This window comes from Theropithecus gelada, chromosome 13, assembly GCF_003255815.1.
Source record: "Theropithecus gelada isolate Dixy chromosome 13, Tgel_1.0, whole genome shotgun sequence".
NCBI classification, from domain to species: domain Eukaryota; kingdom Metazoa; phylum Chordata; class Mammalia; order Primates; family Cercopithecidae; genus Theropithecus; species Theropithecus gelada.
Window position 1 is genome coordinate 19,554,838 of NC_037681.1, and position 12,705 is coordinate 19,567,542.

A 12,705-nucleotide genomic window follows, 5' to 3' on the forward strand; every position below is an offset into this window, starting at 1 on the left:
TTTCCTCAAGCTGAACAGAGAACAGCTGCTCTTGGAGGCACAGGAAGTCCTCCCCAGGCCTCAGGCATCTGGCAGGGTCCACCTGCTCAGAACCCCTCTCTGGGGCCCTGTCTGTCTCCTGCCCAGGGAGCCTGCCATGCCCCACTCATCTGGTGGAGGGGCCGACGACACGGTGGATAAGCTGAGCTGGGTGTCAATATTCATGGGTGCCCTACCCCCATGCCCCCTCGGGGTCCTTTCTGTCAAAGGACAATGAGGCACAGCACAGAGCTGCTCTGGGAACTGCAGCACGTACCCCACTGGCGTGGCCTGTTCTCCAGCACCAAAGTGGACTTTCTCTCTCTACCCTGCAGCAACCTTGCCCCAGGACCAAAGGCTGGAGAGGAGCAAGGTGATGAGCTGGCGAGACCTGGGCCTGCAGGGCCTTGTCTGTGGGGCTCTGCGGGGAAAGCCTGAGCCACTCAGCACCGGAGAGGGCACTGGGGCGGCCAGAGCGGCGCATCCCCACACCTTCCATCACACCTCTCAGGGGGTGCCCAGTCTCCCTTCTGTCTGTCCCCAAGGCCCTTTATTCCATCGGAGCTGACCTCTAACCAAAACCCAGTAGCCGCGTCCCTCGGAAAGCCAAACCCATCTGTAGCCTGCCCTGGCAAACAGGCCCTCGCCTGGCTCCTGACCTCAGGCACTTTGGACGCCCAGACTCCCCTCCTGTCCTCAGGAGCAGGGCCCTGGGCCTTCCTCCCCACAGGCCTCCTCCCCAGGCAGACTGGTCTCCTCACCACCTCTGGACATGCCCTCCACTGCCTCCTGGCCTTTGCTCTAAAATCCCTCTCTCCTCTCTTCCCCTCCAGTTTCTGGACTCCATCCAAAGGGGCAGCTCCCTCCGCTCCTCCATACCACCCTCTCCAGGCCCTGGCGGCTCCCACCTCACAAGCCTCCCTCTGCCCCAGCCAACTGGCTATGAGCTCTCGGGCCCACGCTCAGTTCTGGTGTCTGTCCACGGCTCCCCAGCTGCAGGGGGCCAGAGTGCAGCACAGACCCTGCCCAACAACTCACCAGAGGGGACCGAGGTCAGGGCCATAGTCCCATAGTAGGAAAAGGCGCCCGTCTCAAACTTCATGTTCTCCTTCCCTGCCTCCACCTCCACCTTCCCCTGAAAACACACAGGGCTGGGGTTAGAGACAGAGTGAGGGAGGAAAGAAAGGATGAGGCAGGATGGGGAGTAAGGAACAAGGGATGGTGGGGCAGGAGGAAGGGCCGGTACTGGAGCCCTGGAGAGCTCAGGGGCCTGACCTGTGGGATTAAGGGAGAGGACAGCCTCTCCTTCATCCTGTCAGGGAGAGCACAGCCACGTGGGGCAGGCGGGGCTCGAGGGCAGGCGGCAGGCTCCCCAGGCCGGGAAGCCATGCACCTCCGCAGCAGGTGGGAAAGAGGGCCCGAGGGGTGCTGCGGTGCCAGGGGGAGCAGGCGGCAGGCCCAGGGCTGAGTGGGCTCACCTGCAGGATGAGGATGAAGTAGTCGGCCGGCTTATTTCGGGTGTACAGGTAATGGCGGGCGTAGTACTTATTATGCTCATCAAACTTGAGTTCCTGAATGACATCTGGGTACTTGAGCAGCCGCAGCAGGATCTTCTCTGATATCAGGGAGGGGCTAAACTGGGGGACCTCTGTAGGAGGACAGAGAGGAGACCTTACACGGGGCTGGCCAGGTGGCCCTAAAGCTCGATCACCGCTGTGCGTCCACCCCAACCACAGTAGCCGCGCTGTGGTCAGACTCCCTCCCTGCTCGGCCGGCCCTCAGTTCTGTATCTCGCTGGGGAGGGAGCACGCTTGGCTTCTGACTGGTTGGACCCGAGGCTGCCTGCCTGCCCGGGCTTGAACAGTGGCTCCTGCAAGAACAGCACGTGACCTTGGGCAAATTACATAACCCGCATCTCAGTTTCCTCATCTGTAATATGGGGGTAAAAGCTTCACAGGGTGGTTGTGAGGGCGAATGGGATAGCACATGGACAGCGCTTAGTATATGTGACTATAATTATTGCATCAGCATCGATATCCCACAGGAAAAATAATGGAGAGGGAATTACCATCCCTTTAGCAAGTAAGGGGTGGGAAGGAAGATGAATTGGGTGGGGTGGGGGAGGGGGCAGAGCGGGCAGAACAGAACCTGTCACCCAAGTCCCCAACAGAGCTTTGAATCAGGGCTGAAAAGAGAAATGTCCCTGAACTAGAGGTGAATTCCTGCAGGAACCAGCACACGTCTGCAGAGGGGAGGGCTGGAGAGATGAGAGCAGAGCTGGACGCAAGCTCCTCAGAGTGGGTGAGCGCACGAGGGGTTCAGCCGCACCCAGCAGGCCTGCAGAAGGGGAAGGATCCCTTCTTCCCATTCCACAAGCCCTGATGGGCCTGGCCAGCCTAGGGGCCCACCTCAGTGGTTATTTTCTTTTTTGTTGTTTTTGAGACAGAATCTTGTTCTGTGGCCCAGGCTGAGTGCAGTGGCGCATTCAGAACTCACTGCAGCTTCAAACTCCTGGGCTCCAGCGGTCCTCCCACCTCAGCCTCCTGAGTAGCTGGGACCACAGGCATGCAACTGTCCCATCCCACAGCCTCCTGAGTAGCTGGGACTACATGAGGGCACCACCATGCCTGGCTTTTGGATTTTTTGTAGAGATGGGGTCTTGCCATGTTGCTCAGGCTGGTCTCGAACTCCTGGGCTCATGCAATCCTCCTCCCTTGGCCTCCCAAAGTGCTGGGATTACAGGTGTGAGCCATAGTGCTTAGTCATTATTTCCCAAACTATTAACTATAATAACTGGGATGCTTCCTAGAAGTTTGCAGTAGCCGCCCATTAATGGCAAACGAATCGCAGGGAGATCCCCGGGGGTGGAGTAGGCACCTGGCCCCTTCCAGGGGTGACTGTGTTGTCTCTGCACCCCTCACCTGCTGCAGCCCTCGTCCTATGAGGGGAAAGTAGCCAGAGACCCAGGACTTCTCCCCCTGTGACCGTATTTCCACCAAGACCGGAAGGTCCTCCTCACGCTCCTACCTGTGGCTAGGAAGCGATGAGCAGCCAGGAGGAGCTGCGGGGAGATTTTCACTTTGAGCTCACTGTCCGTATCCTTGAAGGCGGAGAAGTCGCGCTTGTTCTTCTCAGACACCCGCTTCCGGCTTCGGTTGTCAGCTGCCGGAGGAAGAGCGTGGAATTGAGAACACAGACCCCGGAGGACTCAGGAAGAGACCCGCCCTGCAGCTCCTGCTCTCCAGCCCCTAGTCCCACGCAGGAGCAGCGGGCTCTGGCTGGCAGGTCCCCAAGGCACAGACGCCGAGGGTGAAGGTAGCCTCCGGGCAATGCTCTCAGTAACCTGCTCCCTGCTCACCGTGGCCAGTGCAGGGCACCTGGCCACCGGGCCTCAGGATGCTAGGCCTCCTGTGTCCTGCCCTATGGCCCTTCCAGCTAGGGACACCAGGTTTCGATCCAAGCAGGAAAGGGGTCCTGAGCCCTGTGGAGGGCTGGACTCACTGTACATGTCGGACTCATCCAGGATCTCCGACTTGATGATCTCCTCGATCACGTCCTCCAGGGTGACCAGGCCCAGGACCTCGTAGAAGGGGTCACCCTCACCCTCGTTGTTTACCTTCTGCACGATGGCCAGGTGGGACTTCCCTGTGGGCCAAAGAAGCAGGTCAGACAAGAGTCCAGAGGCCAGTCATGAGACTCCCTCAACCAAAACATTAACTCTAGATGTAGGGTCATAAGTCACCAGGATGGGGTCATGGTGGTTTTTCTCTTTTGCAACTTTCCTGACATTTCTACTACAAACAGACATTGCTTTTATGAAAAGGAAAACTAAAAGTAATTTTTAAAAGCATTTCGTTAAGGACTGCTTTTTTGTTTTTCTCTTGTAGGGGAAGGACAGGGTCTAGCTCTGTTACCCAGGCTGGAGTGCAGTGGCACAATCATAGCTCACTGCAGCCTCCAACTCCTGGGCTCAAGAGATCCTCCCACCTCAGCCTTCCGAGTAGCTGAGACCACAGGTGTGCTCCACCATGCCCGGCTAACTCTTTTATTTTTTGTAGAAATGGGTCTCACTATGTTGCTCTGCCTGGTCTCAAACTCCTGGCTCAAGCAGTCCTCCCGTCTCAGCCTCCCAACATGCTGGGGATACAGGCATGAGCCACCATGCCAGGCCAGGACTACTTGCTTAAATAAGATAAAAATGAGGGCCGGGCATGGTGGTTCAAGCCTATAATCCCAGCACTTTGGGAGGCCGAGGCGGGCGCATCATGAGGTTAGGAGACCGAGACCATCCTGGTTAACATAGTGAAACCCCGTCTCTACTAAAAAAAAAAAAATACAAAAATTAGCCGGGTGTGGTGGCGGGCGCCTGTGGTCCCAGCTACTCGGGAGGCTGAGGCACAAGAATGGCGTGAACCCGGGAGGTGGAGCTTGCAATGAGCCAATATTGCGTCACTGCACTCCAGCCTGGGTGACAGAGTGAGACTCCATCTCAAAATAAATAAATAAATAAATAAATAAATAAATAAATAAATAAATAGGATAAAAATGGCAACACTGGGAGCGGTGGCTCACACCTGTAATCCCAGCGCCTTGCGGGGTTGAAGCAGGCAGATTGCTTGAGGCCAGGAGTTTGAGAGCAGCCTGGACAACATGGTTGTCTCTACTAAAAATACAAAAATTAGCCAGGCAAGGTAGTACACACCTGTAGTCCCAGCTACTCGGGAGGCTGAGGCAGGAGAATTGCTTGAACCCAGGAGGCAGAGGTTGCAGCGAGCCGAGATCGCGCCACTGCACTCCAGCCTGGGCAACAGAGTAAGACTCTGTCCTATAAAAAAAAAAGAAAAAGAAAAAAGAAAAAAAGACCCTGCCTGGTGCCACTTATCAGGGGCTTCTGGGACTCTTGGGGAGGGGAAAGACCCAAACTGACAAAGGCACAGAGCGGCCAAGCACTGTGATTAGGTGGGGCAGAGACTACAATCAGAGAGGGGCCACCCCCTCAACCCAAAGTGAGGGAAGGAGGCTGAGGTGGGACAGGACCCTCCACAGAAACCTTGTGGGGTGGTGGGTCTTCCCAGACCCGTTTTTGAAGGCCACACCCTGCTCTTATGGCCCCAACCCCAGCGAGTGGCAACAGGGGCCAGCCAAGAAGGGCCGGGTCCACAGTCTAGGTGGGATGAATCCTGTGTGCCGTGCCCTCCTCGCAGGAGCACAGGTTTGGAGCAGCCTAGGAAGAAAGGCCCCCGGAAATCTGGGAAGGTCAAGTCAGGGTGTTCCGCATGGCTTCCCCTTCACAATCCAAGCGCCTCGCTCTGGGGACTCAAGAACTCATCCTAAATACCCTCGGTGGAGGATGTTTTCCAGGTCTTTAAGGCCACAGAAAATCCCCCAGCCCAAGATGGGCTGTCACAACTTCTAAGGGCCTCTTAGGGAGAACAGAGAATGCAAGGTCTCATGACTAAAGTAAAAATTCTCACAATACACCCCACGTGATGGGGCCGAGTACTGCATTGTGAAAGCTCTTCATACACATGCCTGGGCAATGATATATGTATTTCCCACTACAGGTTCTGGTCGAAAAACGTTTAGCGCATTGCCAGACAGAGCCATGGCTGGACTCGATTGAAAATTCCCTAGTATCGGCCGGTCGCCGTGGCTCACGCCTGTAATCCCAGCACTTTGGGAGGCCGAGGCAGGCGGATCACGAGGTCAGGAGATAGAGACCATCCTGGCTAACACGGTGAAACCCCGTCTCTATTAAAAATATCAAAAAAAAAATTAGCCAGGCGAGGTGGTGGGTGCCTGTAGTCCCAGCTACTCTGGAGGCTGAGGCAGGAGAATGGCGTGAACCTGGGAGGCGGAGCCTGCAGTGAGCCGAGATTGCGCCATTGCACTCCAGCCTGGGAGATAACGAGAGTCTGCCTCAAAAAAAAAAAAAAAGGAAAAAGAAAATTCCCCAGTATCTTCCTAGAGATGAGCCAACAAGTTCATGAGATCTGTGAGGCCCTCCAGCAGGGCGGCAGCGGGCCAGGCCAGGACCCCGGGGTCTGTCCCCAGGCCTCTGTGCCTGCTGGAGGCTGTCCATACAGGAATGCCCTCGAGAAAGACAGTGCCTGGAAGGGCCTGGGCATCCAGCTAAACGATGTCGCCACGTGGGGATGGGAATTAAAGCAAGGCAGCTTTGACAGGCTGAGTATCCCTTATTCCTCACTGGGGAGCAGAAGTGTTTCAGAGTTCTGATTTTTTTGGATTTTGGAATATTTGCAGAATACACACCACTGAGCCCCCCAAATCTGAAAATCTGAACTACACAACGCTCCAGTGAGCATTTCTTTTGAGCATCATGTTGGTACTCAAAAAGTTTTGGATTTTCGAGCATTTGGGATTTTGGATTTTTGGATTCGGGATGCCCAACCTGTACCCCCTTTCAGATGGGCACCCTCTAAAAAGCCTGGTAATGCCCAGTTATGGCGGAGGATGGGGAAGACAGACAGGCCCTCACACGTATCTGGTTGGTGGCCAGGTAAAAGGGTACAACATTTCAGGGGGCCAGTTGGTCAGGATGTCACAAAATCAAGGGTTCCTAACCTTGGACTTGGAAGGTCCACTTCTAGGAACTTACCCTAGGGAGAGGCAACCTTCACAAAAGACACAAGAGAAGGGGGCTCTTGGCAACATTCTTTTTAACAGCCCTAAACCAGAAACAACTTAAAGAAACAGCAGCAGGGCACAGGGACTCAACAGGGGCCACAGCCACTCAAGGGAGAACGTGGCGGAGGTGGATGAATGAAGTGTGGAATGAAATCCAAGATACGCTATTAGTGAACGAGGAAGTCACAGAACGGAATGCATGGAGCCACCTGCCTGCACAGAAACAAAGCGGGTGTGTAGGCTTCAACTGCCCTGGAAGTGTCCGGAAGCAATAAGAGTAGTCGCCTTTGAGGGTATTTGGAGTTTGGGAAGGAGGCTATTATTTTTTTTTTTTTGAGACGGAGTCTCACGCTGTCGCCCAGGCTGGAGTGCAGTGGCGCGATCTCGGCTCACTGCAAGCTCCGCCTCCTGGGTTCACGCCATTCTCCTGCCTCAGCCTCCTGAGTAGCTGGGACTACAGGCGCCCGCCACCGCGCCCAGCTAATTTTTTGTATTTTTAGTAGAGACGGGGTTTCACTGTGGTCTCGATCTCCTGACCTCGTGATCCGCCCGCCTCGGCCTCCCAAAGTGCTGGGATTACAGGCGTGAGCCACCGCGCCCGGCGGAAGGAGGCTATTATACCTCTCTGTATACCCTTCCATATTGTTATATTTGATGGGCATATTTTACTTTTATAACTTAAAAACAAAACATACAAAATTAAGGGGGAAAACAAAATTAAGGAGAAGAAAGAGAAGCTGGTGAGAGTCTCCAGGGTGGACAAGGGCCATCTGTGCCTTCCAGTGCCACAGAGCGAGCCCCAGGGAATGGGGGTGTGTCCTTTGACAAGGTTCAGTGAGCAGAACCTTGTTCAGACCCCCAAAGTCAGAACACAACCTCCCCACTACATTCACATCCCTAATTACTCCACAGGCTCAGACCAAATCCTGATCAATGAAACGTTCCCTCACAGTGAAAGGCTGGTGGCCTCTCTCTCTATTTTTTTTGAGACGGAGTCTCGCTCTGTATCTGTAGCCCAGGCTGGAGTGGACCAGGCTGGAGTGCAGTGGTACAATCTCAGCTCACTGCAACCTTCACCTCCTGGGTTCAAACAATTCTCCTGTCTCGGCCTCCTGAGTAGCTGGGTGCGCACCACCATACCCGGCTAATTTTGCTTTTTTTTTTTTTTTTTTTTTTTTGAGATGGAGTCTCGCTTTGTCGCCCAGGCTGGAGTGCAGTGGCACCATCTTGGCTCACTGCAAGCTCCGCCTCCTGGGTTCACGCTATTCTCCTGCCTCAGCCTCCGAGTAGCTGGGACTACAGGCACACACCACCACGCCCGGCTAATTTTTTGTATTTTTAGTAGAGACGGGGTTTCACCGTGTTAGCCAGGATGGTCTCGATCTCCTGACCTCGTGATCTGCCCGTCTCGGCCTCCCAAAGTGCTGGGATTACAGGCTTGAGCCACCGCACCCGGCCTAATTTTGCATTTTTAGTAGAGACGGGGTTTTGCCATGTTGGCCAGGCTGGTCTCGAACTCCTGACCTCAAGTGATCCTTCTGCCTCGGCCTCCCAGGGTGCTGGGATTACAGATGTGAGCCACCGCGTCCCGCCTGGCAGCCTCTCTTAAAGTGGAAACAGCCCTGCTGCCGATGAGATGAGCTGATTCCCTGAGCAGGGTCTTAATACCACTCTTAGCCCCCCGCCTCCTCTCTGAGGCCCCTTGGTGGGATCCACTGCTGTGTGTGTGCACCCTCGGGTGGCGGCCAGCCGCACGACAGGCACCTTGTAGGTGTGCAGCCCTGGGCACCGTGTACACGTGCACCCCTCCTCTGCAAGTTGAGCTTTGGGCACCGGCTGATGACTGGCCAACTGGGGTTCCGTACGGAGGTTCCAGCCTAAGGGGCCAGTCAGTCACCCTCTGCAGGGTGAGCTTTGGGTCCCTGGGCTGTTTTTGCTTTTTTTCTAATTTGTCTGTCCAGAGGGGACATCTTTTTGTCCTGGTAGAATCTTCCCCTCCCCGGGCCAGAGACCTCTGGTCAAGGTCACCAACGACCTCTCATGGTGGACTGTTATTCTCAGATGACCTGCTGACCAACAGTCACTCCCTCCTTTCCCCCAGAAGCCCTTTCTGCCCTCCCAGTGCTCCTGACCTCAGGGGGCCGCTGCTTCTCCCTGACCACTTAATGCTGGAGAGACTCAGAACTCAGCTGTACCCCTGGTCCCTTGCCTAGAAACTTTAAATACAAGTGTACAAGTGTCCCAGATAAATCTCTGCAGCCCTGTCCTCTCCCGTGCCCTCCAGATTCCTCTATCCAAGTGCTGCCTGACGTCACTAATACCTTGAAATTAACGCAGCCAAAACCCAGCTCATGCCCATCCCCCCAACACTCCTGTCTCCCTTCAGGGCAGCTCTGTCCCAGTTACCAGGCCCACGGGACAGTGAGCCCGACCTCCTCTTTCTTTTTTTTTTTGAGATGTAGTCTTGCTCTGCCACCAGGCTGGAGTACAGTGGTGCAACCTCAGCTCACTGCAACCTCTACTTAGCAGGTTCAAGCGATTCTCCTGCCTCAGCCTACCAAGTAGCTGGGATTACAGACGCTCACCACCACGCCCAGCTAATTTTTTGTATTTTTTAGTAGAGATGGGGTTTCACCATGTTGGCCAGGCTGGTCACGAACTCCTGACCTCAGGTGATCCACCCTCCTCAGCCTCCCAGAGTGCTGGGATTACAGGTGTAAGCCACCATGACCAGTCCCTCCTGTCTTTCTTTGTGCCTCTACAACCATTTGGCAGGAGGAGAAAAGTAACCAGTGAGGGGAAGGGAGGCCGAAGATGGAAAGAATCATTGTAGATTTTAGTAGTTTAGAAGTTTCTATACTTTGGAAATTACTGCTAACTGATTTAACATCTAAAACAAGAAGATCAATTTAGAACTTACATTTAGGATTCTCATTGTATAAATTCTAATAAAATTGTATTTTGTGTGTGTGTGTGTGTGTGTGTGTGTGTGTATGTTTGAGACGGAATCTCACTCAGTGCAGTGGTACGATCTCAGCTCACTGCAATCTCCACCTCGCGGGTTCCAGTGATTCTCCCACCTCAGTCTCCTGAGTAGCTGGGATTACAGGCACCCACCACCACAATCGGCTAATTTTTTGTATTTTTATTAGAGATGGGGTTTCACCATGTTGGCCAGGCTAGTCTCGTGCTCCTGACCTCAAGTGTTCAGCCCGCCTCAGCCTCCCAAAGTGCTGAGATTTCAGGTGTGAGCCACTGCGCCTGGCCATAAAATTGTGGGGTTGTTGTTGTTGTTGTTTGAGATGAAGTTTCACTTGTTGCCCAGGTTGTAGTGCAATCGATCTTGGCTCACTGCAACCTCTGCCTCCCAGGCTCATGACATTCTCCTGTCTCGGCCTCCCAAATAGCTGGCATTACAGGTACCCACCACCACGCCCAGCTAATTTTTTATATTTTTAGTGGAGACAGGGTTTCACCAGGTTGGCAAGGCTGGTCTTGAACTCCTGACCTTCAGGTGATCCACCCGCCATGGACTCCCAAAGTGCTGGATTTCAGGTGTAAGCCACAGTGCCCAGCCCATAAAATTGTATTTTAATGAGCTACCTTATGTTATTATTGGTGTCTATTCAATTGGCTGATTAGACTTTGGGGGTGTCATCAGTTAGGTGCAGTGGCTCACACCTGTAATCCCGGCACTTAGGGAAGTTGAGGTGGGTGGATCACCTGAGGTCAGGAGTTCCAGACCAGCCTGGCCAACATGGTGAAATCATCTCAACTAAAAATACAAAAAATTAGCTGGGTGTGGTGGCAAGCGCCTATAATCCCAGCTAGTCAGGAGGCTGAGGCAGAAGCATCATTTGAAAGCAGGAGGCAGAGACCCACTCCACTGTACTCTAGCCTGGGCAAAAGAGAAAGACTTCGTCTAAGAAAAAAAAAAGCATGAAAATTAAAACAATACATCTACAGCTGAAAATCCACATTTTTCAAAGTAGTCCTTAGTCAATGAAAAATGATTGAGGAAATACAGCAAAATGTTAGTATTTGCTTGAGCCATATAAAATTGCTGATGTTCAATTATATTTTACCAAAACCAGCAATTCATGTGACTTAATCTATGTATGGGAGATTCAGGATGGTTTCTATTTTCTTTTTATACTTTCCTATATAAAAATTCAAAATTTTTCATAATCAATAGTATTAAATTCTTTTTTTCTTTTTTTTTTTTTTTTTTTTGAGATGGAGTCGCTCGCTCTGTTGCCCAGGCTGGAGTGCAGTGGTACGATCTCACCTCACTACAACCTCCACCTCCCAGGTTCCAGCGTTCTCCTGCCTCAGCCTCCTGAGTAGCTGGGATTATAAGGATGTGCCACCATGCCTGGCTAATTTTTGTATTTTAATTTTTTTTTTTTTTTTTTTTTGAGACAGAGTCTCACTCTGTTGTTCAGGCTGGAATGCAGTGGTGCGATCTCAGCTTACTCCAACCTCCACCTCCCCGGATCAAGCAATTATCCTCTCCCAGCATCCTAAGTAGCTGGGACTACAAGCACAGGCCACCATGCCAAGCTAATTTTTGTATTTTTAATAGAGATAGAGTTTCACCATACTGGCCAGGCTGGTTTCGAACTTCTGACCTCAGGTGATCCACCCACCTCAGACTCCCAAAGTGCTGGGATTACAGGCATGAGCCATTGCGCCTGGCCAGATTTTTGTATTTTTAGTAGAGATGGGGTTTTACCATGTTGCCCAGGCTGATCTCTAAAACCCGACCTCAAGTGATCCATCCACCCACCTCGGCCTCCCAAAGTGCTGGGATTACAGGCGTGAGCTACCATGCCCGGCCAATAGTATTAATTTCATAATCAGAAAAAAAAAAAAAACCACATTCATTAGGCCAGGCACAGTGGCTCACGCCTGCAATCCCAGCACTTTGGGAGGCCAAGGCGGATGGGGAGTTCGGGAGTTCGAGACCAGCCTGATCAACATGGAGAAACTCCATCTCTACTAAAAACACAAAGTTAGCCGAGGGTGGTCGCACATGCCTGTAATTCCAGCTACTCAGGAGGCTGAGGCAGGAGAATCGCTTGAAGCCAGGAGGTGGAGGTTGCGATGCGCCGAGATCGTGCCATTGCACTCTATCTTGGGCAACAACAGTGAAACTCTTGTCTCAAACAAACAAACAAACAAAAAAACACATCCATTAAATTAACTTTAAAAAAAAACTCTAGGCCAGGCGTGTTGGCTCACGCCTGTGATCTCAGCACTTTGGGAGGCCGAGGAGGGTGGATCACGAGGTCAGGAGTTCAAGATCAGCCTGACCAACATGGTGAAACCCTGTCTCTACTAAAAATACAAAAATTAATCAGGCACGGTGGCACGCATTTGTAATCCCAGCTACTCAGGAGGCTGAGGCAGAAGAATCACTTGAACCTGGGAGGCAGAGGTTGCAGTGAGCCGAGATCGACCCACTGTACTCCAGCCTGGGTGACAGAGCAAGACTCCATCTCGAAAAAATAATTAATTAATTAATTAAGAATTAATAAAATAACATAAAATCCTAATACTGCTTCCTCTGGGACTTCAGGGTTCCCGAGCCTTCCCAAGTACTTTCCAAGCACTGCAAGAAAGGGAGACCCAGAAAGAAGGTGCCTGGCACCCTGGCTGTCCCCACCGTCTTCTCCAGGCTTTGCCTGGCGGCATGCTTGCCCACTCTGCCCTTCAGCGACCTCTGTCCAGCAGCAGCCAGGTGGGACCGTGTGCTCCACAGTCAGAGAACAGCATGTGAGGCCTCCAGAAACCCCGGATGGCTGGGCAGACCACAGGTGCCAGTCTCAGCCTCCCTCACGGCTCCCTCACAGCTGGCGCAGGTGCAAGGAGTGAGGATCCCAGCCCCGCCTGAGTCCCTCACAGCCCCTCCTGCTCCCCAGCCTCCATGTCACCTCTTTATCCTTCTGCCCTGGGCTCAAACATGAGCCCTGGGTGCCCATGTCGGCTCTTAGGACCCTGGACCCCGACCCATTTCTTTCCTTCACAGCTCTGTGC

General features: G+C 53.0%; 1 protein-coding gene across 1 annotated transcript in view; it reads right to left on the bottom strand.

Moving 5' to 3' along the window:
- The window catches only part of CNNM4 (cyclin and CBS domain divalent metal cation transport mediator 4), a 47,437-nt gene that overhangs the window by 10,626 nt on the left and 24,106 nt on the right, over nucleotides 1-12,705 (bottom strand). The window contains exons 2-5 of the mRNA XM_025354863.1: nucleotides 3,520-3,663; nucleotides 3,046-3,180; nucleotides 1,497-1,666; nucleotides 1,057-1,153 (exon numbers count right to left, since the gene is read on the bottom strand). Coding sequence (XP_025210648.1) covers nucleotides 1,057-1,153; nucleotides 1,497-1,666; nucleotides 3,046-3,180; nucleotides 3,520-3,663 — 546 coding nt within the window. The remainder of the gene's footprint in view (nucleotides 1-1,056; nucleotides 1,154-1,496; nucleotides 1,667-3,045; nucleotides 3,181-3,519; nucleotides 3,664-12,705) is intronic.